The 22088-nt window shown below is 33.6% G+C and overlaps 1 protein-coding gene across 1 annotated transcript; it reads left to right on the forward strand.

Moving 5' to 3' along the window:
* Positions 1 to 15982: 15982 nt before the first annotated feature.
* On the forward strand, positions 15983 to 21846 carry LOC108375098 (protocadherin Fat 4-like; the record flags this gene model as incomplete). The annotated part of the gene is made up of 3 exons (XM_017631178.1): positions 15983 to 16007; positions 16235 to 16518; positions 21781 to 21846. Coding segments are annotated over exons 1-3 (375 nt in total), but the record flags the coding sequence as incomplete, so codon positions are not given.
* Positions 21847 to 22088: the final 242 nt, after the last annotated feature.

Genomic DNA, 22088 nt, shown 5'->3' on the forward strand with positions numbered 1-22088 from the left:
TAATGCATGAAAATCCTAACCTCAAAAAAATCACCCGTTATATGCAAACGTAGTACCGAAAGTACTTTCAGTTTTAACCTTGAATCCCAAAGCAAGAGTGTCTCAGATTTTAGAAAACTTTTTCATTCTTTTTAACCTGTACATGCATGTGAATACATGTTCATACATGTGTATGTATATATAGTACCTGTGTATGTATGATGCTTTGATAGTGCATGTCATACAGAATACGCAAAGAGTGCAGTATAAAAGTTTAAAAACATTAGTTAAATTTTTTAGTTGTTTTGTTTTTTTTTTTTTTTTTTTGAAAAAAGAAAATAAATTACGCAAAATAAAGTGATTTTTAGCTGTTAGCAGTACCTGACAAGGTATTACATACCAGGGTGTTGATTTTGATGCAATGTCATTTTTTTTAATGCTGGCGTTCCCTAGATAAGTATCTAGAAGTTCTATTTAAAGATCCCAGATCCAAAAAATTAAAATTCATTGATGAGTTTTTCCGTAAATTTCGTCACTTTTAATTTTACATCTACAGGCTAAGATCTTTATTTTTGTAAATTCGACGAACGATGGAAATGAAATGACTATCACAACTAGTGCCTTATCTTATAATATACCCATATAAATTGATACCCATTTCTTAATAATTCATCTAACTTCTTGAATAATTTGAATGTAACTTTTTAAACACTTGGCAACCCTCTTAAAACATTCCAAATGTTCAAACTAAAGATTTCTGAACAGTCATTGGTTTGACTCCCGTATTTTTATATTTCGCAAATTTAATTTTTGTATTAGTTAATTAAATTAGACCTTTCAAATAGGTGGCAGCCCTCTTCAACTCATATAGGAAGAGTTCATTTATGATTTTAAATAATTTGAACTAACTTTTTTTTAAAGATGGCAATCTTTTTCGAAAAAGTAAAACCTTATTTGACGTCACATTTTTGAAAATCGAACGAACGATGCGCATCGAATGACATTGGCTGTTAAAAAATATTAATTAATTTTTTACAGGTGGCAACACTTTTTCGAAAAAATAAAACCTTATTGCAAATCTACCCTTTAATTTGACACCCCATTTTTGAAAATCGAACGAACAGTGCAGATCTGATGACCTGGACAAAAAATCCCTTCGCGTAATATATATATATATATATATATATATATATAGGCATGAGTGTCAAACGAAAGAGTTTTTAGAAGATTAGAGTTGCCACCTAAAGGATATTTTGTGAAAGTCATCAGAGCTGCATCATTAGTTAAATTTATTGGCTTGCAAATGTGCAATAAGTTTGCAATTTTTGAAAATTTTTCGTAATTTGTACAATTACTAGATCAATGCTTTTATTTTTATTGCATGCTGGGCCACGATAACAGCTACCAAAGTCTCGCATCTAAGATTTCTTCAAGATTTTTAATTTTTCTGATTTTTTCTATTTGTCATATGGGCTTACCTTTTAAATTCTTCGGCAGTTAATTAATAAAAAAAAAACACAACCGACTTCAGTTCTCATATAAAAGTGTAGAAGTACCGATATTTTCTTCACGATCCGTTGATCGGATCTAAACCAAATTAGTATGAGACCAACTTCTCGCTGAGAAATAATTTTTTTAATTTGTTTACGTTACTGGTTGAAATTAATGTACATACCGTTTGTTAACCAAAATAATTTTGTTTTTTTTTGTTGTTTTTGTAATTATAGTTTATTGCTAACAATCTCAACTTTGGCCAATTGCAATGGCTTACTCATTTCCTGCTTTACCAATTCACACAATTACCTAGTTTATGATTTTATTCAAACCAGTTTCTGGTTTTTTCAGAGCTTGTGCTTTGTTTACTTTAATCTAAGCTAATTCCATTTAATAATCGAACATATCACTTTGTTTGCTTTAATAAAGTACTCAAATGCGCTCTATATATGCAAACAAACAAATGTAATGTTTATATAGCACACACATACATATTTTATAGACGAATTTATAAATACATCTTGGCATCCAAAAACAAATAATACTTAACACATTGGAAAAACAAAATAACTATACAAAAATTTGTTCGCTTTCATAAGCGAAGCAATCACACTGCACAGCATTAAAATTAAGTTTTGTGGCTTACAACTGAAAGCTTTTGCTCATGCAAAGTGTTTAATTGTTACGTGTCAGCGTGTGGAGTTTTCTCACTACCTGCATATTATGCGCCTGCAAATACTATATTATTTAGCTCCCCGTTGGTATTGCTGATTGGTTTTTTTTACCGTTTTTGATTTAGACTTTTTTGGTTTTAAATAATTGTGGCTAAGTTTTATGAGCAGTAATTCGTGAAAATGCAAATTAGCTATCTTGCAAGTAGATAAGTGCTGCTTATTTGAATTTTTTTGTGGAGTGTTTTTAAGTTTTAAGAAGTTGTTAATTCTCTTCTAACGTCAAACTAATGACTGCCAACTTAGAATACACAATTTTCTTCCAAAAAATAAATATAATCAAAATACTCGGGCCCCTAATGCAGCTAATTTTTTAAGGCATGAAATTGTTAAAAAAATATTTACGAGCATGCAGTTGCATTTCGACTTCAAATGTTTGTGACTACATGCTGAAAAATACAACAATCTAAGCTCGAACTAAATTTTTAATTTACGTGAAATTCTTCAATTATCAATCGTTTTATAGTTATTACACTCGTAACTCTTAATGAATATGCCACTGATGCATTCACTAAGCTTATCTCAAGTTCACGTCTTAATACTTTTGTTGGCTACACTTTGGCTTTGCGATAATTTGAATTTTTATTATTCTGGCCTCCTTAAAATAATATATTTTTAATTAAATTTTGTAAAGGCGCAATAAAGTGCTTGCTTTGTTATTTTGAGTATACACATACTGAAACAAAAAAATTTTGCACTTCTATTGGAAGCTCTGTCAGCGCTGTACAACGCTGCTTTACATTGACGACAGTTTTTGAAGTTAAACTTCTTTAGCGGCGGTTGGTTGGTTCGGAGGAAATTGCGCACGGAAGTGGTGCAACGGAAATGGTGCAACGGAAATAGTTGGGGCTGAAACAAGTGCTTCTTGTGTGTATGCATATGGTATTACTTTAACAAAAACTATTGGTATTACTAAAATAAAAACAAAAACAAAGATGCGTAAGGATAAAGGCAAAAATGAAGATCAATGTAAATTTAAACACTTTACTTAAGTGAAGGGGAATATGTAGATGAAGAAAATTATAAACACAAAAGTAAAACCAAAGATAAAGATGAGCAAGAGGATACCGATAAAAGTAAAGACGAATATAGAGGAAGAAATATTAAAACAAAGGTAATTATACAGAAACGGATATAGACGGAGGCACAGAGACTCAATCTGTAAACTAATTTGGGATTTTAGAGATTTAGAGGGAATCTCGGGACTTATCGATATTAGAATCGATATTTTTATCGCTTTTTTATCGATTTTGTTATCAAAATTTTTATCGATTTTACTATCGATAGCTTCGGAACCTATCGATATAATAATCGATATTTTTATTGATTTTTTTATCAATATTTTTTATAAATTTTGCTACCGATTTTGAAATCGATATTTTTAACGATTTTCTTATAGAAATTGTTATTGGTTTTGTTATCGATATTGTTGTAGATTTTATTATCGACATTTTTACCGAAGTTGTTATCGATATTTTTATCGATATTTTTTACCGATTTTATAAACGATTTTTGTAATCGATTTTGTTATCCATATTTTTTATATTTTCTGAACGATCTTTGGTATTGATTTTGTTATCGATATTTTTATCGATTTTGTTATCCAAATTTTTATCGATTTTCTAATCGATTTCGCTACCAATATTATTAACGATTTTACTATCGAAATATTTATCGAATTTGTCATCGATCTTGCTATTGATATTTTTATTAGTTTCGTTATCGATATTTTGTTGGATGTTACAATCGATTTTGTTATCGACAGAGTATAAAGATAACAATGAATATAAAGGGGTAGAGGTAGGGATCTACATAAATAGAAAAAAGACAAAAAATATAACCTTAAGCAAAAGCAGATGTATGTAAATATGTATATTGGTTAGACTGCGGTTATACACGGAAACTTTTGTCGCCGCGATTTTTCACATTCCCTTTTGGTGTTGCTCGTTTCATTTACACACGGCGATTTGTGTGTATGCAATTGTTGTTGTCAGCTGTGAACAGCTTTTCAATTTACACAGACGAACGAGAGCACAAAGCGTGTTGCCCGAGCACGAGCAACTCGGTGCCCCTCTCCTTTCCTCGTCACGCTCTCTCCTACGAACGCCGAGTTGCGGCAACAAAAATCGCCGTGTGTAAATGAGCACTTATGAGACAAAATAGAAATGTAACGTAAGTTTCACTTCTCCTCGTGGCTCACTTACTTTTTTTTATGAAAAATTATTGTGAAAAAGCAAAAATAGTTTGTAAGTGGTAGAAATTATAGCTGCTGTTGCGGAGATACCATATCTCCTCATCAAACTTTTTCATGGAGTTCGCTGGGATTACTCGGCAAAAAACAACAAAAAAACACATAAAGATTTTTTGTTAGCAAAGGAGTTTGTATAGAAAATTTAATTTTAATTTTAAGTAAATAGATTTGTTTCTCTTCTATTTAAAAGCCATATTTTTATTCTACATTGCAATGATTTTTTTTTTTTTAATATTTTAAATTAATCATATTTTTTAAATTTCAAAGTTCCTGATGTCAGAGAAAAAACTAAAAATGTACTTTTTCTAGATTCGAGAAAATCTTGTTATTTTTTTGTGTGTAGAACTGATTGCCACACGGTGCATTTTTTTGTACCTGTGGTTGACCAAAAATTTGTAAAAATAAAAGCAAAATTGTATGAAATATTTTTAATTCTGATAATGACCTTAATATGAAAGAGTCTGAGTTTTCCAAATCTGGTTTCGGTTTTGCTCTGTCTACTTTAATTTGAAAGATATTTGATTTAAAACGCAGCTAAGTTTAGCCACAAACAAAAAACTGGTTTTGTGATTAACATTTTTAAACTTTGGAGACGTAGTGTTCACAGCAAATGATATTTTATAAATTTGGTTTTTGTTTGAAAGATCGTTTATTTAAAATAATCTTTTCCTTAAAATTTGTATTAATCTAAGTTCATTTATTTTTGTGTTGATAATAAATGGTTTATTTGTTACATTTTTTACCATTACATAAGCTTTTAAATACTAAGCTAAAATTATCTATACTGGCGTATACTAAGCTATGATTTGGGATAACCAAATAAGTACATATTTAAACTAGCTGCGGTAAGGTGTGAGATTTTATGTAAAAACAATCGTATAGTATTAGATAAAAAAAAAAAATGGGCTAACTTCATCTTAAAAAATTAAACAGGAATCTGTGAGAATTGAATCATAAATTGATTTGACGGAAATGTTGTTGATATCTTCCGATCCTCTAATCACATCACTTCGACACAATGAAAAAAAAAAACGGGAAAAGGAGTTGCGGCAGATCTCTTTAAGATATTTTGGTATAAATATTTTTAAAGAACTTTTTATAGTTTTCCAAATTCTAAAGTGACGGGTGGGACTTTTAATAAATTCCTTTCAACTGTTGATTTGACAAGGGTCATACTGTTAAAACTTGAAGTCAGATATCAGTTTAATACTGAACTGATAAATTATAAAATTTAACTATATGATTTACACAGAAATTTAATATTTTTAAAGCGTGACTCCGCTTCTCTGAGTTGTTCGATTCGTTTCGCAATTTAAGACAAACTACATATGTATATTTTAAAATTAAAAAAAAATAACTTATTTTTGCTTGTGACGCGTCTGACAACATTTTCTGATGGGTGGGAATACTGCTGATTTGATGTGAATATTTATTACATTCTCAATAGGGGGACTTCATTTAAAAAATGGGAATCTTAAGAGTTTGTATGTTATGTCTGTGTCCAATAAATATTTTTTTTAATGCTTATAACTTCCCAACATAAATGTCTATTTTTAATAACTTACCGCCTTGTAAAGCTCATGAATTATTCTTTCTTTTTGGATAATTATTTTTGATATTGCCACCTTTACTAGATGAGGAATACCTTGAAAACTTGATGCAAACATATTACAGCATATTAAATATGCATTTATAACAATAAAATAGAGGAAATTGTGAAAAATAAATGGACAAAAATCTATTTTTAAAGAATTATTCCACCGTCTTTACTGGGCTTACAGATTTAAATACAATTTATGTAATTCATTTTTTTTTTTTTGATCTGAGGTATCGTCTTCGCTGGAATAGCCCTATTGTCACCGATATTTGAAAAAAATGCCAAGCTGGACAAAAAAATAGAAATATTTTGAATTTGGTACCAACTTTTATATGAATATTTATGATTTCTAATCAATTTGTGGCTGGTTTAACATGGGTACATTTAAAAAATAATTAAAAATTTTAATTTTATCACTAAAAAAATTGTATCATTTCAAATTCTATTTCGGGTCAGTTAACAAAGTCGGTTTTAGTTTTTTTTTATTGCTATTGATAGTTACATAAAAAAAACAATAAAATAGTATGCTTTTTAATAATGTAAAAGAACGGGCAACATAGATATATTATATATATTTGGGGTTACTGTTCAAGGTAAAATTGGAGCATCTTTAAAATTTTTTTGTTATCGCTATCTATAGACAATTTTATACTTAAAAATAAAAAAAAACGCGAAGAGTAATTTAAACCCGTTTAAAAGTTATAGATTTTTAAGTTATTGATACTTTGTATTACTTTTAAGATATGTAACGAAAAAGCTTTCATTCTCGTCATTATTTGTATTTTCTTTTAAACATCTCACTTAAAATATGAAGTTAACATCAACACATGCGCAAGATATAGCAAAGACCACTAATAGCGTATAATCAAAAATTTTCCCATTAAGTATTATTAAATTATGACTCTTTAATTGTTTTATATAATCCAAAATCATTGACATCTCAAACAAATTTCGTAGCTGACAAATTTCCAACAATTTTGGCATTATTTGATATGCCCAGCACGTCGAAACCGCCAAGCAGCCACGCCACACGCCACACGCCACACGCCTGCCATACGTGGCATTGTTGCAGCATCTCGCAACGTTTGCAATGTGCTGCGTACAATTTTTTCTTAACACACATACATATATATATATACATATATTGCATGTTCATACAAATAAATAATTTATTTATTACTCCAACAAGGAGTTTTGTTTTTGTGATTTTGCTTTCAACATTGGCTAATATCCGTGGCTGGTTTGTGTGTGTGTGTGTGTGTGTATTTTTTCTATATCCTCGATTGACTATCGTTGGCAACAACCTGTTGGACAGCTGACAGTCTACCTTTTTAGCGATGCATTATTGCATTTACTTGCATGTGTTTGCGTTCGATTTCTGCAAATTTTTTTTTCTTTTCATTAAAAAACGTCATAACCTTTGCATGCGCATTTGTAAGTGATACTTAAAATACACAAAAAAAGATTGAATTAAAAAACAAGCTCCAACAAGCGCTTTGAAGTGCAAGACCTACAACGAATGGGCAATTTTAAATTGTGTTTTGTATCATTTATTTTTATTTTTTGCTTTACATTCTTTCACAATATTTTTGATCTGGGTTTTGATTTGTTCCTAGCAATTTTTTGTTTAAATTAATATTGAAGTCAAATATTTTGTAATTAACCTAGCGGCATGATATATTAAAAACGCCCCAGTCGCCGCTGGGTGGCTAAACAATTTTTCAATATGCAACATGAGTGACCCGCAAATATTTTTGTATGCATAGCTTCATATTTTTGTCAAACTCTTTGGTTTTTATTTCTTACATAGGTATTTGTATGTGGGGCGTTCCATGCCAAAACGGATGGGGTTCACACTTCATGTGTTTGATTTTTTTCAAATTTTTAGGGTTGATGCATAAACATAAATAATAAATAAATATAAAATTTGAGCTTGTTTAATATTAATACATTTTTAAAAACTTTACGGCACAAAAATAAAAACAAATCGATTTAACAGTTTCCCAAATATCTCAACAGGGCGAGGAAAAAATTTGAAAAAAATCACACATACACACATAAAAATTGTCTATGAAAAGAAATATTTTTAAAATTTTGTTTTCTTGAAAAATTTTTCACATACAAATTTTTTGATAAAAAATTAGTTTTTGCAAATATGCCTTCTCAAAAAAAAAAATTTAAAAATCGTAAATGTAGCCCTGAATATTACGGGGTGTACTCTACAATAATTTCCCCAATGGGAGAATGTAATGTATAATAATCAAAAAATAATCAGTAAAACAACCCTTTTCACATTAGAAAATGCATTTTTTTTCCGAGGGCGATGTCCAACGAAAAGTGGGGCATTCAATTTTGCATTACTTAGTATCGAGAAATTAATGAACATTTTTGGAACTTTTTGAATATATTAGAATGCTGAATACATATATAGTTAGCAGTAATTTTATAGAGAACGCATAAGAAATACATTATATTATTTATCACGCATGTAATGCATTACTACTTTTCCGACTCGGTTGAGTTATGAATTTTTTTTTACACCGAACTTGAGTAAAATGAGAACCTTACAAATTTATAAATTTTTTAAATTTTTTTAGATTATTTTTTTTTTTGAGTATGCACTTGTGTAGCCCATTCAGTTCTAGTATGATAAAGTGCAAGTTTGATTTTAAATTAGTAAATATTTAGTGTTCTCATTTTATTATGGGTTGCAAATTTTCAAAAACTATTTTTGTTATCAAAAAATTTGTAAGTAATATTTCTTTTCGTGGAGAATTTTTATGTATGTACGTGTATTTTTTTTTTTTTTTAATTCTTCCCTCGCCCCATTCTCCAGATATGTGGAAAACTAGGTAAATCGATTTTCTTTTGTTTTTGTGCTGCAAATTTTTTTAAAATGTATTTGATAAGCTCAAATTTCATATTTATTTAATATTTATGTTTTTGCATCAACCCTAAAAATTTGAAACAAATCAAACGCATTTACTACCAAAATGTGAGAGGTTTGAACACAAAGCTATCAAGGTTACACTTGCAGTCCTATGATTTTGACTTCAAAGTACTGGTGTTTACTGAAACCTGGCTCAAGCCGAATGTGTTCAACTCGGAAATTTTGTGTCCTAAGTATGAAGTGTTTCGAAACGACCGTTTAAATAAAAAAGGTGGAGGCGTCTTAATCGCTGTCCAGACTGACCTTTCTTCTGAAGAAATTGAGTTCACTGACACCGATGAAGTTGAATTCCTCTGCGTTCGAATAAGATATCATTCTATTAGCGTTTATCTTGTTGCTGCTTATATACCACCTAACTCGAGCCTTTCTGTTTATTTAAAACACTCCTCCTTACTGCTCTCTCTACATGCCATGGTGAAGCCCTCCGATACTGTTATTGTCCTGGGTGACTTCAATCTTGCGGGTGTTTCTTGGGATCTAATAGATGGTATTCTAGTACCAAATTCCTCTCGTGATCTCTTCAATCAATTTTTGAACGATCTGTCAGATCTTAGTCTTTACCAGATCAACTCTGTTAGTAATAACTTAGGTAAATGTCTGGATTTAGTTTTTGTGGACGATGTTTCCAACGTCACAATAGCCCCTAGCTATGCTTTGATTACCCCTGTTGATTCTCACCACCCACCACTAGAATTGTCCTTGATAAATTCACGCAACTCATGTTGCTTTATCAGTAAAAAATCAAGAGCGGAGCGTTACTCATTTAAAACAGCAGATTATAATAAACTTAGGTTAGAGATATCGAAGATAACTTGGCCCCAGTATGATGGGAATGCTGAAGATAGTGCCTTACATTTTAGCAATTCCTTACGCCACATTTTCAGTAAAATCATTCCTCTTGTTAAGGAAGCTAACGTAACGTCTAACGCTCAGTGGTTTACTGGCGAATTGAAACGCTTAAAAAATCAAAAATCCAAAGCATTTAAGCTTTTTAAAAAATCTGGCTTGTCTTCTCACTACTCCGCGTACTCCATTCTTAGGCATAAATACAATGTATTGAACAAAAAGTGTTACAATAATTATATTAACAGGGTTCGACTCAATATAGTTTCTAATCCCAAATCGTTTTACGCATTTGTGAACACTAAGCGTAAGACTAACGGTTATCCCTCAACATTGAAGTTAAATGACTTAGTTTCCAGTGACGAAAATATTATTGCCGATATGTTTGCTGGTTTCTTCGAGTCAAACTACTCTGCCAGTTCTACATCTTCCCAACTGAATTCGAATCTATCTAGCTACCCATTCGATCTGCCATCATTTGATTGTATCCGAATTCCATCGATATCTGCTGCGGACGTCCTCATTCATTTGAATTGTTTGAAAATTTCATATACAGCTGGCCCAGACGGTATACCCACAAGTGTTCTTAAAAGTTGTGCAGAGTATTTGTATAAGCCTCTGGCAAATATTTTTAATGCTTCCCTAAAACAGGGTGTCTTCCCATCTTCCTGGAAGGATTCGTTTATCTTGCCACTTTATAAAAATGGAAGTAGGACTAACATCGTAAACTATAGAGGAATTGCGAAGCTTTGTGCTATTGCTAAAGTTTTTGAGGCAATCGTTACGGAAGAACTATCTCACTCTATTACTTCTGCTATTGATCTATCGCAACACGGTTTTTGCAAAGGTAAATCAACTGTATCCAATCTTCTTGAATTCACTACTTATGTGTCTAATGGGTTTAAAAACAATCTTCGAACGGACGTGATTTACACTGATTTCAGCAAGGCATTTGACAAGGTATCTCATTCAACCCTTATATATAAACTTGATCGAATTGGCTTCCCTCCTATTCTTCTCAGCTGGCTTTCTTCTTACTTAGTGGATAGGAAACAAAGAGTAATTTTTAAAAATTGTACCTCCCGGCCAATACATGTCACATCCGGCGTACCTCAGGGCAGCCATATTGGTCCCGTCTTGTTTATTTTATTTATAAATGACCTTCCTAAGGTGTTGAATTACTCGAAATGCTTAATGTACGCTGATGATGTTAAGCTCTTTAAGTACATTAGTACTGCAGAAGATAGGGAGCATTTGCAAGCTGACCTAACCTGCATTTTCGAATGGTGTGAAGCAAATTCCATGTCACTAAATTTGAAAAAGTGTAAATTCATGACCTTCTCTAGAAAATCGTTCTATCCAAATTCGTATATGATATCTGACCACAATGTTGAGCAAGTGACCAATTTCATTGACCTAGGTGTAACTATGGATCCGAAACTAGAATTCAAGTCTCACATAAACTCCTGCGTGATTAGGGCTAGAGGATTGTTGGCTTTTCTTAAGCGCTGGGCCAAGGAGTTCAACGATCCTTATGTCACTAAAGTTCTCTTTACCTCTCTAGTTAGACCGATTTTGGAGTATGCATCTATAGTATGGAATCCTAGCTATCAAATTCATAGTGACAGGCTCGAATCAGTGCAGAAACAGTTCCTGTTATTTGCCCTCAAAAATTTATGTTGGGACTCGTCTAAAAATCTCCCACCCTACAAGGATCGCCTGAAGCTTATAGATTTGCCGACGCTTCAGAGTCGTAGAGAGATGCTTGGTGTTCTTTTTTTAATTAAATTAATGAACGGGATGGTCAGTAGTCCCTTTTTACTGAGTGAGATAAATTTTTGTATTCCTACAAGACCCACGAGACATTTTAAACCTATTGTGTTGAGTATTTGTAAATCAAACTTTGAAATGCATGATGCTTTTCGGTGCTTATGCCAAGATTTTAACAAGCATTATGATTGCATCGACATATCTGAATCGCTTTTTGTAATAAAGAAAACATTGCTCAACAAGTTAACTAAATAAACTAATATCTGCAACCGTGAACGAAAAAATTACACAATATCTATGACTGCTTAGTACAATTGTAACGGCTTCGTATATTTCCGCGACCGCGTAGGACAATAGGAGCAGGGATCGGAAACTCGGCCTTTCCGACCTCGCCCAACAGTTCGTCTATAGCGTGGAGCGGAAACTAGGACTTTCCGCCTGCCTCACTTACAAAGTAACGACTACGGGAACATGGATCGGAAGCTCGGCCTTTCCGACCATGATCAACGGCCTGTAAACAGGGCGGAGCGGAAACTAGGTCTTTCCGCCCGCCGCACACAAAAGTAGACTGGAGACAAGGCCTCGCCAGCTACCCAAATTGCTATTGAATATCATTGTTATCTTTACAAGTTAATATTTATAATTATTTCACTCTGTAATGTATCACACATACTTAAATATTCTAAATCTTTTTATCTCAACTGTCTGTAAGAAAACATTTTTCTGTAGACTAAATAAATAAATAAATAAACATGAAGTGCGAACCCCGTCCGTTTTGATATGGAAGGCCACTTGTACGAAAATACATACCTTCCGTATTTATAGGTTTCCCGCCGCATTTGTTTTTGTACCTTCTTCATACTTCATATTTCAAATGTACATTTCCATGAGTACTTGCATGCAATAAAGGCAGCGCATAGGAAAATCGAAAGACTGAAGCAGCGAACTTGACGTAAAAAGATTGTTGCGTTTTTCGTGGTTATATTCAGATAATGATAGCCTGATAAGGGTAATAAAATGCTTAAAAAATTGCCAAATATTTCTTTGTGCCATTGAACGTAGAAAGAGTTTCTGACAAGTTTGAATTTATTATACGTATAAACATACTTCATTTTTCAAAAAAATCGAATTGAAAAGTTTGAAATTTTTGGGGGATTTTGTTAAAATTTTTTGAATTTTTATAATTTTTATACAAACTTTGAAATATGGATTTATATGGTGTGTGTTATATATTGCGCTAGACTTTTTTACAAAAATATTAAACATCGAATAAGCAAAGTAATATAGCCAAAACTGGTCAAAGTAAAAGGATTCTACTATTTCTTCCACCACTGTATATAAATACATATGTAGATATAGATTTACTAAATGGATCAATATGGTAATGTAAGGTCAAGGCCAATTTTTGTGTTAGTTACTTCTTTCAGGAATACCTACTTGCTTCGCCTTCGAGGTCGATTAGCCTCTTTTCATTTTCTGAGATTTTTTCGTCATTAAAGATTAATCTTCCTACTCTTGGACCAAGTATGACACCTTTGCCCACCCTAGCGTATTAAAGTTATCAAGCACAATTTAGCTCTTGGATCACCGACAAGGTCCCTTTCGTGCATTTCGATCTAACCGCCGCAGCCAATGTGGCTTCAATAAATGGAGTAGCTAAAATCTATTAACATATCCGCCAACAAGATTGCGAGATATCGTTTATCATAATCACCAAATTGATATAATTAAGGTGTCGATCTTCGTACAATTTATTCTTATTTATCGGGTAAACATCGTACCTAGGCGCTTCTCTCAAGCCATCATGTGAGCTCCATTTGATCTCATCGTCCTTGTCCTCCGTTTGAAGAACCACAAATCTCGCTCCAAATTTGAGCTGGAATACTTTTTACAAGCTTGCCCCATCCATTGGAGTTCTAGCACTGTGGTCACATTAACTTTTTATTTTCCGGAGACATCCAACAGTTAGATAAGGCAGCTTCCCTACAAAAAGTCCGTAAATATCAGGTGCATATCTGCAAACCGTAGTCCTTGCTTCCTTTGCGGATTGGCCAATGTTTATGATCCCAATATGCCGAGATTTCTTTGAAATTTTTACTGTTCATTGTTTTTACATGGCGAGTTCCAAGCCAAGGTTTCTAAAATATGCACATTTTTATAGCGAACCGGTTGCTTCAAGGCTGACGCCCACTTGCAATCTCATATACAGATGATTAGACGCTGCTCACTTCAGTGGGCTCTTTAGCCGAATAAGTCGGCCCCTCTCTTTCTACTGTGACCCAAGGCCCTACACGGAGTTGGCTACCGTATCTCGTAGATGGAGCAATGTGAGCCCAGAGTGCGCGAACGCGGCCGCAAAAGCCGGGATTTAGTATGGTCCTCCTGCAACAGGAAGTGCAAAGCCAGAAGAACGTCCATAACCCAGAGCAATCCCGTTGCTCCTTATCTTACCAGCTACTTTAGGAAACTATAGCCTTATAGGAGGCTATGTACTATGTATAATTGTATCTTAAAGATAGCCTAACCTGTAAGTGATAGCTAAAATTATAGTATCAAATCAAACAAAACATGTTTAGCTAATTGTGTGTTAAATAAGTCGCTAATAGCCAAAGCGAAATAACGCCAACTCACAACAGCAGACGTATTTACAAATGCACGTACAGAGCAGCAGCAGCAGCAGCAGCAGCAGCAGCAAAAAGCGGCTAACCAAAAATGGGAGCAGACGTGAAAAAAAAACAAATATCTACGCATTTCCTAAGCAAGTGTACGAATGCTGGCATGAGTGTGTGTATGTGTTTGTACGCATGTGTTTCGCCACAAGATTCCAATTAATAAATACATAAATAAACAACACGCACCAAATGTGGTCGCGCTGAAATTAACAATTCCTGTCTGCTGCTGTTGCTGTTGCTGTTGCTGTTGCTGTTGCCGTGGCTGTTGTGGCGCGCCACCAAGACGACGACTGCCAAAGAATAAAATACAAAAACAAAACTACCACGCAACGACAAAGTGGCGCAGTGACAAAGCGTCAAACCAAAGCTGCTGGCAAAGCCAAGCTTATGGTATGAAGCGCAAGCGCAAGCATCCCCTGAGACGATGTTAATTTTTTTTTTTAATTTCGATATTTTTTTTTCGATTTCCTTGCTGCTCAAAAGTCTCTGTGTGGTTTTAAGGTATCTGTGTTCCTGGAAATTGTGCCACGATTCGTTGCCAATTAAAATCCTGTCGCAACTAATACCAGAAGCGACATTTTTGCTTGTGTTGTCGACTTGTTTGTTTATACTTTCGTCGGCAGCAACTAGAGCAGCGACAAATCAGTGACATGTGGAAATGAAATGGGTTAAAGAATGTAGTTTATGGCAGTGTGTGTAGAGTAGGAGGAGAAAAAACAAAACGAAACCAAAAAAACAAAGGTTTAAAAATAAGAAGTAAACAATTCGCATTGCTGCATATACAAACACGTTCCGAGAAAGGCTTGGGAGCAAAGTGGTAATGGGCAAAGTTTACTGAGGACTTTATACTGTATGCAGTTCGGCCGAATATTAAATAGAAATAATCATTGTTTTTTTTTTTTGTATTCCTCATTTTAGCTGCGCCAGAACGTCCCATTGTGGTCTTAGCTAAGTAGTCATCTGCCAGCTAAAATACTGCATAGCCAAATAAAGCTTATTGCCTGCATCCTCTCAGCCAGCCGTTGGCGTATTTTATTGGCATTTGCCGGCATTTTCCAAAAGGGTTTATGGCTTTGTTGATTTGCTACTTAATGTGCGTCGAGTGTTGTGGTCCAACACCAAGCCAAACCAAAGACTCAGCCAATGGCTCCATCAACTTGGACGCAAATAACTAAATAGCGCACTGACTGCAGCTTCCGCAGTCTCCATCTGCAGTCTAAATATACTCCATCGCACTGCTGGCTCGTGTTTGCTAGCTTCCTTAGCCCGGGGCAACATTTTTTCGCTTACACTACACTCAGCCAGTCCATGTGTATTTTGTTTTTAAGCGCCTTAGAACTTCTCAGCACTTAAACTCTACTCGCGCCCAAAGTATTTATGGCCCTTCACTCCACCTTTTTCGCTTTTTGTTGGCTTAGCTCTATTCTACTTACCGCTGCTCAGCTCTGCTCCCGTTTACAAATATGGCCAGCCACGCACATTTCACTTGCCATTCAAGCCAAGTTAATTTATGTTAATTGCTGCAATGGCAACATGTAATTTTCCTTCAACTGCTTCACCTGCACTGCATAGTAATGTCTCGCAACTCGCAAGTGCGCTAAAGCCACTACACTCACATGCATATACTTACATACATACATATGTATGTACCTGAATACATACATATTTGCGCAGGCAGCTGTGACTGCAGAGCGTATGTTCAATAGTGTTGCTGACATTGGTAAGTTTTGCTGTTGTTGTTGTTTTTGTTGCTCTTACTATTGCTAGCGCATGTGGTACAACCATCACTTTACCATTTTTAGGTATTTTGCTGTCAGCATCTCGTTTGTTGCATTCATTGCGATTTTCTTAAATGAAATTTATTTTATTTACACAACATTTTTCCATTATTTACTATTTATATTCATTGCATTTTTATTTTTTGTTTCTCTTCCTCTCTCGACTTAGTTTTTATGCTTAGCTTCATACATTTCCATTTACTTAATTCCGTTTCTTTGTATCTCTTTGTTAATCCATTTCGTTTTTATATTTTACTTGTTTGTTCTTTGCAGAGCACTCCAGTTGGCACAACAATCTTCCGCCACATACAAGCGCTGGACAAGGATGCTGGTGTTAATGGACTCGTTGAGTATTTTATTGTTGAAGGCAATACGAATACAACCGAAGACGAGAAGATGACAATTGCCGATGGTTATGGCATATTCGTAATTTCCTTTCCGCATCAAGGGCAGGTGAGTGTGTGTATGACAGTTATGATGTGGAGAACTATAGCGGATGCTGCAGTTGAAAATTATGTATTGATGAGATGCATAGCATTTCCAGGGAAAATAAGAGAAAATTACCCAACTAATATGTGAAAGCTAGGAGCAACATTGAAGAACATTGCAGCCCTTTTGACAAACTTTGTTGTAGCGTAATTAGGCAGCTACCTCTAGATTCAGCAGAAATCCTAACCGCAGGAGACTGAACCGCGTACCGTTAAAGGGTGACCTCTCACAGAGAATGCACTCCAAAACCTTCATATGCACGCCGCATTTTCGGCAAAATTTTAACATTGGTTAAACACTTCTGATTAGGGAAAGGCTTCGAAAATTCGACAGTTTATAAGACATACTGCCTTCAAGCTCTGAGCTGTGTTGGAAATCACAGCTTTCAGCTATACTAACCCCTCCAGTCTTCGATTTCTATAGGGGATCTTAAAATCGCCTCAAAGTGATGTTATGTTGTCAATGCGTCCAGAAAGTGTTCTACTACTGTCAGCGTACTACCTTTCGGACGAACTAATCCTTAGCTTTAAGCATCGAGCAATTTTCATGAGACCATAAGTGCTGAATCTAAGTTATATAAATACAAGGTTTGGCATGCACTTTAGGGCCGTATCCTGGCATTTGTAATCGAATGTTTTCTACCCAATACAGAAAAATCGCACTTGCTATTGTAGGCAGCGAACTCAGTATTTAATGTCGCGATACGGTATCAGGATTTTTTTGGAAAGTTACCTGTTAACGGAGACAAACCTACACGAAGTTCTTTTTACAAAGGAAAATCCACTAATTCATTACTACCATCCTCTAAAAAGAGAGAGCGTTCAACAACTTAACAACCAAAGTAATCCCCCAATCTCTTGTAAAGACTTGAGTATCTGACCACATGGGTTTAGATGAGGTACTGTGAAAGGTTGAGGGCACAATAGATATCTTGGTCGCAGTGCAGTTAATATCGACCCCACCCGAACATCATCCCGCTATGCAAATTGGCCACATCTCAACGGCGAGTTCTATCTCGCCTGCTCTGGGCACTCATACTGGCCGATATTCCACTAGAACTCAGCGAAGCAGAACCAAACTTGAAAAGTAGTTCAATCAAAAACGAGTGGGGACTAAAATCATACTTTGTCCTTTAGGTAGAAAGCTCTGGCTTAGCACTTCAACGTCAGAAAATTGAGCGGCATTCATATAAGAGCAATTCAGTGCGTCGTACGCGTTCAATGTGGCTCTGCGAAATTTCAGTGAGCTAGGCAAAGCGAAGCCTAATGGCATTATTGAAAAATTATTACGCGAAAGATTTACAGAAAAATTTCTTTCGAACACAGTTCTGAAATAAATCCTTTTCAAACCCACTTCGCTTGATAGCCAACTTTAAATAATTCATTTAACTTATTAAATAAATGGAATCTAACTTTCTCAACACGTGGCAACACTCTTCAAACACCACAAAAATTTCTGTACGTTCGCACTAAAGATTTCTTTACACTCGACTGTTTGACACGCATATTTTAATATTTCATATAACTTGTGTATAGCTAAACTAAATTTGACTCTTAAACAGGTGGCACCCCTCTGATAAATATTTTCAACTACTACCTCAAACCTGTTTCGTCTGGCACCCATTTGGTGATACGTATATGGTCTCTATTATCTCATTTCAAGCTGAAATTTATTTTATAAACAGGTGGCAACTCTCCTACATGTAGTTAAGAAATAAAGGCTTTTCAAAAGGTTTTGAAATCCATATAGAAATAGTTGATATATTATTTTAAATAATTTGAATTGAATTTTTCAAAAGATGGCAATCCTTTTTGAAAAATTAAAGTTTATTGCACATCTAAATGCCAAGCCCTTTAATTTGACAACTCCCTTCTGAAAATCGAACGAACGATGCGGATCTAATGGTATTAGTTATTAAATAATTTTAACTCAGCTTCTTGACAAGTGGCAACCCTTTTAAAAAGGGTAAAACCTTATTGATCATCTACAGCCCAATCCCTTTAATTTGATAGTCCATTTTTGAAAATCGAACGAACGGTGCAGATCTGATGACGTGGAAAAGACTCTCTTCGCGTTTTTTAGATTGCATCACCAAAAAAAGTTGCGGTTTTTCCGCCGGGATTATAAAATTTATTATATTTTAAGACGTCCACCAAAATATTTCGGAAAAATATTAAGATTTAAGTGAGCTGGACCGATTTGAAAATACCTCCAAAAATGAAGTTTTTTATGAATAAAAATAGTTTCTTAAAGGACTTTTTGAAAAAAGTCAAAAGGCCAAAAATGTTCTGATTTTAACTTATGGGATCTCAGTAGAAAGGTATTTTCCCACTGTTTTTATTTCTGTCCAAAAAAAAAGTCATTCGTGTCCCATTTTTTTTTTTTCAAATATCAACACATCTTAATTCAACTTAGAATACGTTCGTTCATCCTACCTTTCTCTTTCATCATTTTAATGAGTTTATTATCAAAGAAACAAAAAGGATGAGAGAATACCTTTCCAATGACACCTCTTAAGTCTAAATCGGAGGAGTTTAGTTTCAGTTATTCAAGTTAAAAAACAGCATCAAAAATCTCATCATTACGATTCCGTTCAAATTTTTTTTAAATTTTTTTTTAATAGTTTTATGTAAATATTTTAAGCTTAACCCGTTTTGTCATTTGAGGGGATTTTTTCAAAAAAAAAAATCTTTAAGAAACTATTTTTATTCATCAAAAGCTCCATTTTTGGAGGTATTTTCAAATCGGTCCAGCTCATTTAGATCTTAATATTTTTCCGAAATATTTTGGTGGACGTCTTAAAATATAATAGATTTTATAATTTCAGTGGAAAAATAGTACCGATTTTTTTTTTTGTATGGGGAGTGATGCAGTCTAGTATATATAGATATACATAGATAGTTTTCGTTGCTATTGAAACCAAAATGACTATACTGGCCTCAATTTGATATTGTTAAGTGTAAAACTTGTGTTTTCCTCGTCAAACTAATGACCCAAATAACCATTAACGGAGCTATCAGATTCGTAATCAGCGACCCCAGGAGGTTATCCTGGTAACGACATGACAATACTTAAAACGTTCAGTATCAACGTTTTAATTTTATCAGTCTCTTTTCGAAAGCATATTTTCGGGCACTAGGCCCATTCTAACTGTCCATGACAGGTATGTAACTAAAGGAATATACCCCGATAATATCTGACTCGTTACATGTTAAAACAACATTTTTAGCTGCTCTATAACATGTCACGAAAATAACCAAATTTAAAACGTCAACGTTTTTATAAAAAAACGTCTAGCGCGATCTCCAAACATTTTTTTTTTTTCAAATAAAAAATACGTGTGTCTTTTTCTCTCACAAATAACAATATTTTGATATAGTGTTTATGAATTTTGAAAAAGAATTTTTAGTTTCAGGTATATCAATAAACTAGGTAAAACCCTAGTTTATGCGATTGTTAAAATCGAAAATGGAAAAATCAAGGTTTCAAAAAAATGGCCTCAAAAAATTCCAAAAAAAAAACAACGGTTGAAATCGGTTTGGAAAAATCGAGTCAATCAACTTAGCCAGTAAGCCAAATAAATTAGGCTTTTCAATTAATTTTTAAAGACATACATACATACGTACATATGTACATATATTCTCATTAGACATGAGTTAAACTCACCATTGTTCATTTGCCTCTGAATGTATTTAAAAAAAAAATTACATTCAACGTTATTTATTGAAAACCAAATTGTTCTTAATCGATATGAAAATATTAAATAGGTTTAAATTGATTCAAACTAAAACCATCTAAGATAAGCAAAACTTCAGCACTTCGCAGAGTAAGACTTGTAAATTCGAGCAATAAATCTTGTCACACTTCTATCGATGAATTTCCGAACAAATCTTAAAATGCAATGCAAATATCACTGAACAAAAACAACAACAACAAAAGCACAAAAAGCATGTGCTTGGGTACACGCATATGTATATAAATATATGGGGCGCTCCATCCGAAAATGGACGGGGTTCATACTTCAGGTGTTTGATTTGTTTCAAATTTTTAGGGTTGACAGATAAATTTATAATTATTTAAATAAATAAATATGAAATAGGAGCTTGATTAATACATTTTTAAAAACTTTACGTTACAAAAATAAAAACAATTCGATTTGATAATTTTCCAAATATCTCGAGAACGGGCCGAAGAAAATATTTGAAAAAAATCACATACACACACATCAAAATTCTCTGTGAAAACAAATATTAAAAAAAAAAAATTCTTGAAAAATTTTCCACATACAAATTTTTTGATAAAAATAATTAATTTTTGAGAATATGCCATTTCAAGAAAACCTAAAAAAATCAAAATGGTAGCTCTGAGTGTTGCGCAATATTTAATTATAGTATTTCGGGGTGCATTCTACAATAATTTGAGTTAAGAATTTTTTTTACAAATTTTTTTAAATTTCTTTTAGAAATTTTTTTGGGTATGTAATTTTGTAATCCATTAAATTTTGGTATAATAAAGTGCAAGTTTTAAAACTGCGTTGATTTTTAATATTTTTTATGCTGACGGCTTTTTGCACTTTTTTCTAATGGAAGATAAAAGTAGAGTTTTTAAAAATGTATTAATCAAGCTCAAACTTCATTCATTATTTATTATTTATGTTTGTCCATCAACCCTAAAAATTTGAAACAAATGAAACACATTTAGTGTGAACCCCGTCCGCTTTGGTATGGAACGCCCCATATATACATATATATGCATGTGTATGCAATTTTATAAAGTCGTAGTCATGTTGCGTTGGTGGCCCCAATCATTTGGCAAAATTTATCTGCATCTTTGATAGACAAAGCAACTGCGTGCATACGAATAGCTGCATACTCGTATGCTGGTGTGGCCTTCCACTGTCATTCATTGTCAATAATCGGCGCAATCAATCAAATTGCATGGCAAACAACAAATATTGAAATAGCTAATAGCAGAATTTTATATTTATACGTACATGTGTAGTTGTTGTTTTTTTTTTTTAATTTTTTCCGATATGTATTTATTATTGGCGAAATATTCGTTTCGATATGGCGCAGCGCCCAAACACACCCCGATCGTCATGATTGATAGGAATACCATCTGTATGGGTATTGTATTGGCTATAATTGTTGCGACATAAACAAATCAAGTAGATAACCTATGTCTTTTTAATGGAAAAATAACAATCAAATACTTTTTTATCCGCAGGTGACTATAGCCAAGACGTTGGATTACGAGAAGGTGCAACGTTACTATCTAACCATTGTCGCATCGGTAAGTACAAACGAGTAATACATACATACATATGTACATAAATATTTATTTATTTACTTCACTACACTTCACATTCCTGCGTAAACGTAGCATTGTAGCTTATGAATAGTTATGTTAAGTGTAATTCATTAAATGCTGTCAACTAAACATTGGTGTTGACACATAACTGACATGCCGCAGGAACGCACATACCTGTGTGCATTTATACATATGTATATACACTTGTCGTCAGCTGATTAAGT

This window comes from Rhagoletis zephyria, unplaced genomic scaffold (assembly GCF_001687245.7).
Source record: "Rhagoletis zephyria isolate East Lansing unplaced genomic scaffold, Rhagoletis_zephyria_1.1 Rzeph_scaffold_08501, whole genome shotgun sequence".
Classification (NCBI taxonomy): Eukaryota; Metazoa; Arthropoda; class Insecta; order Diptera; family Tephritidae; genus Rhagoletis; species Rhagoletis zephyria.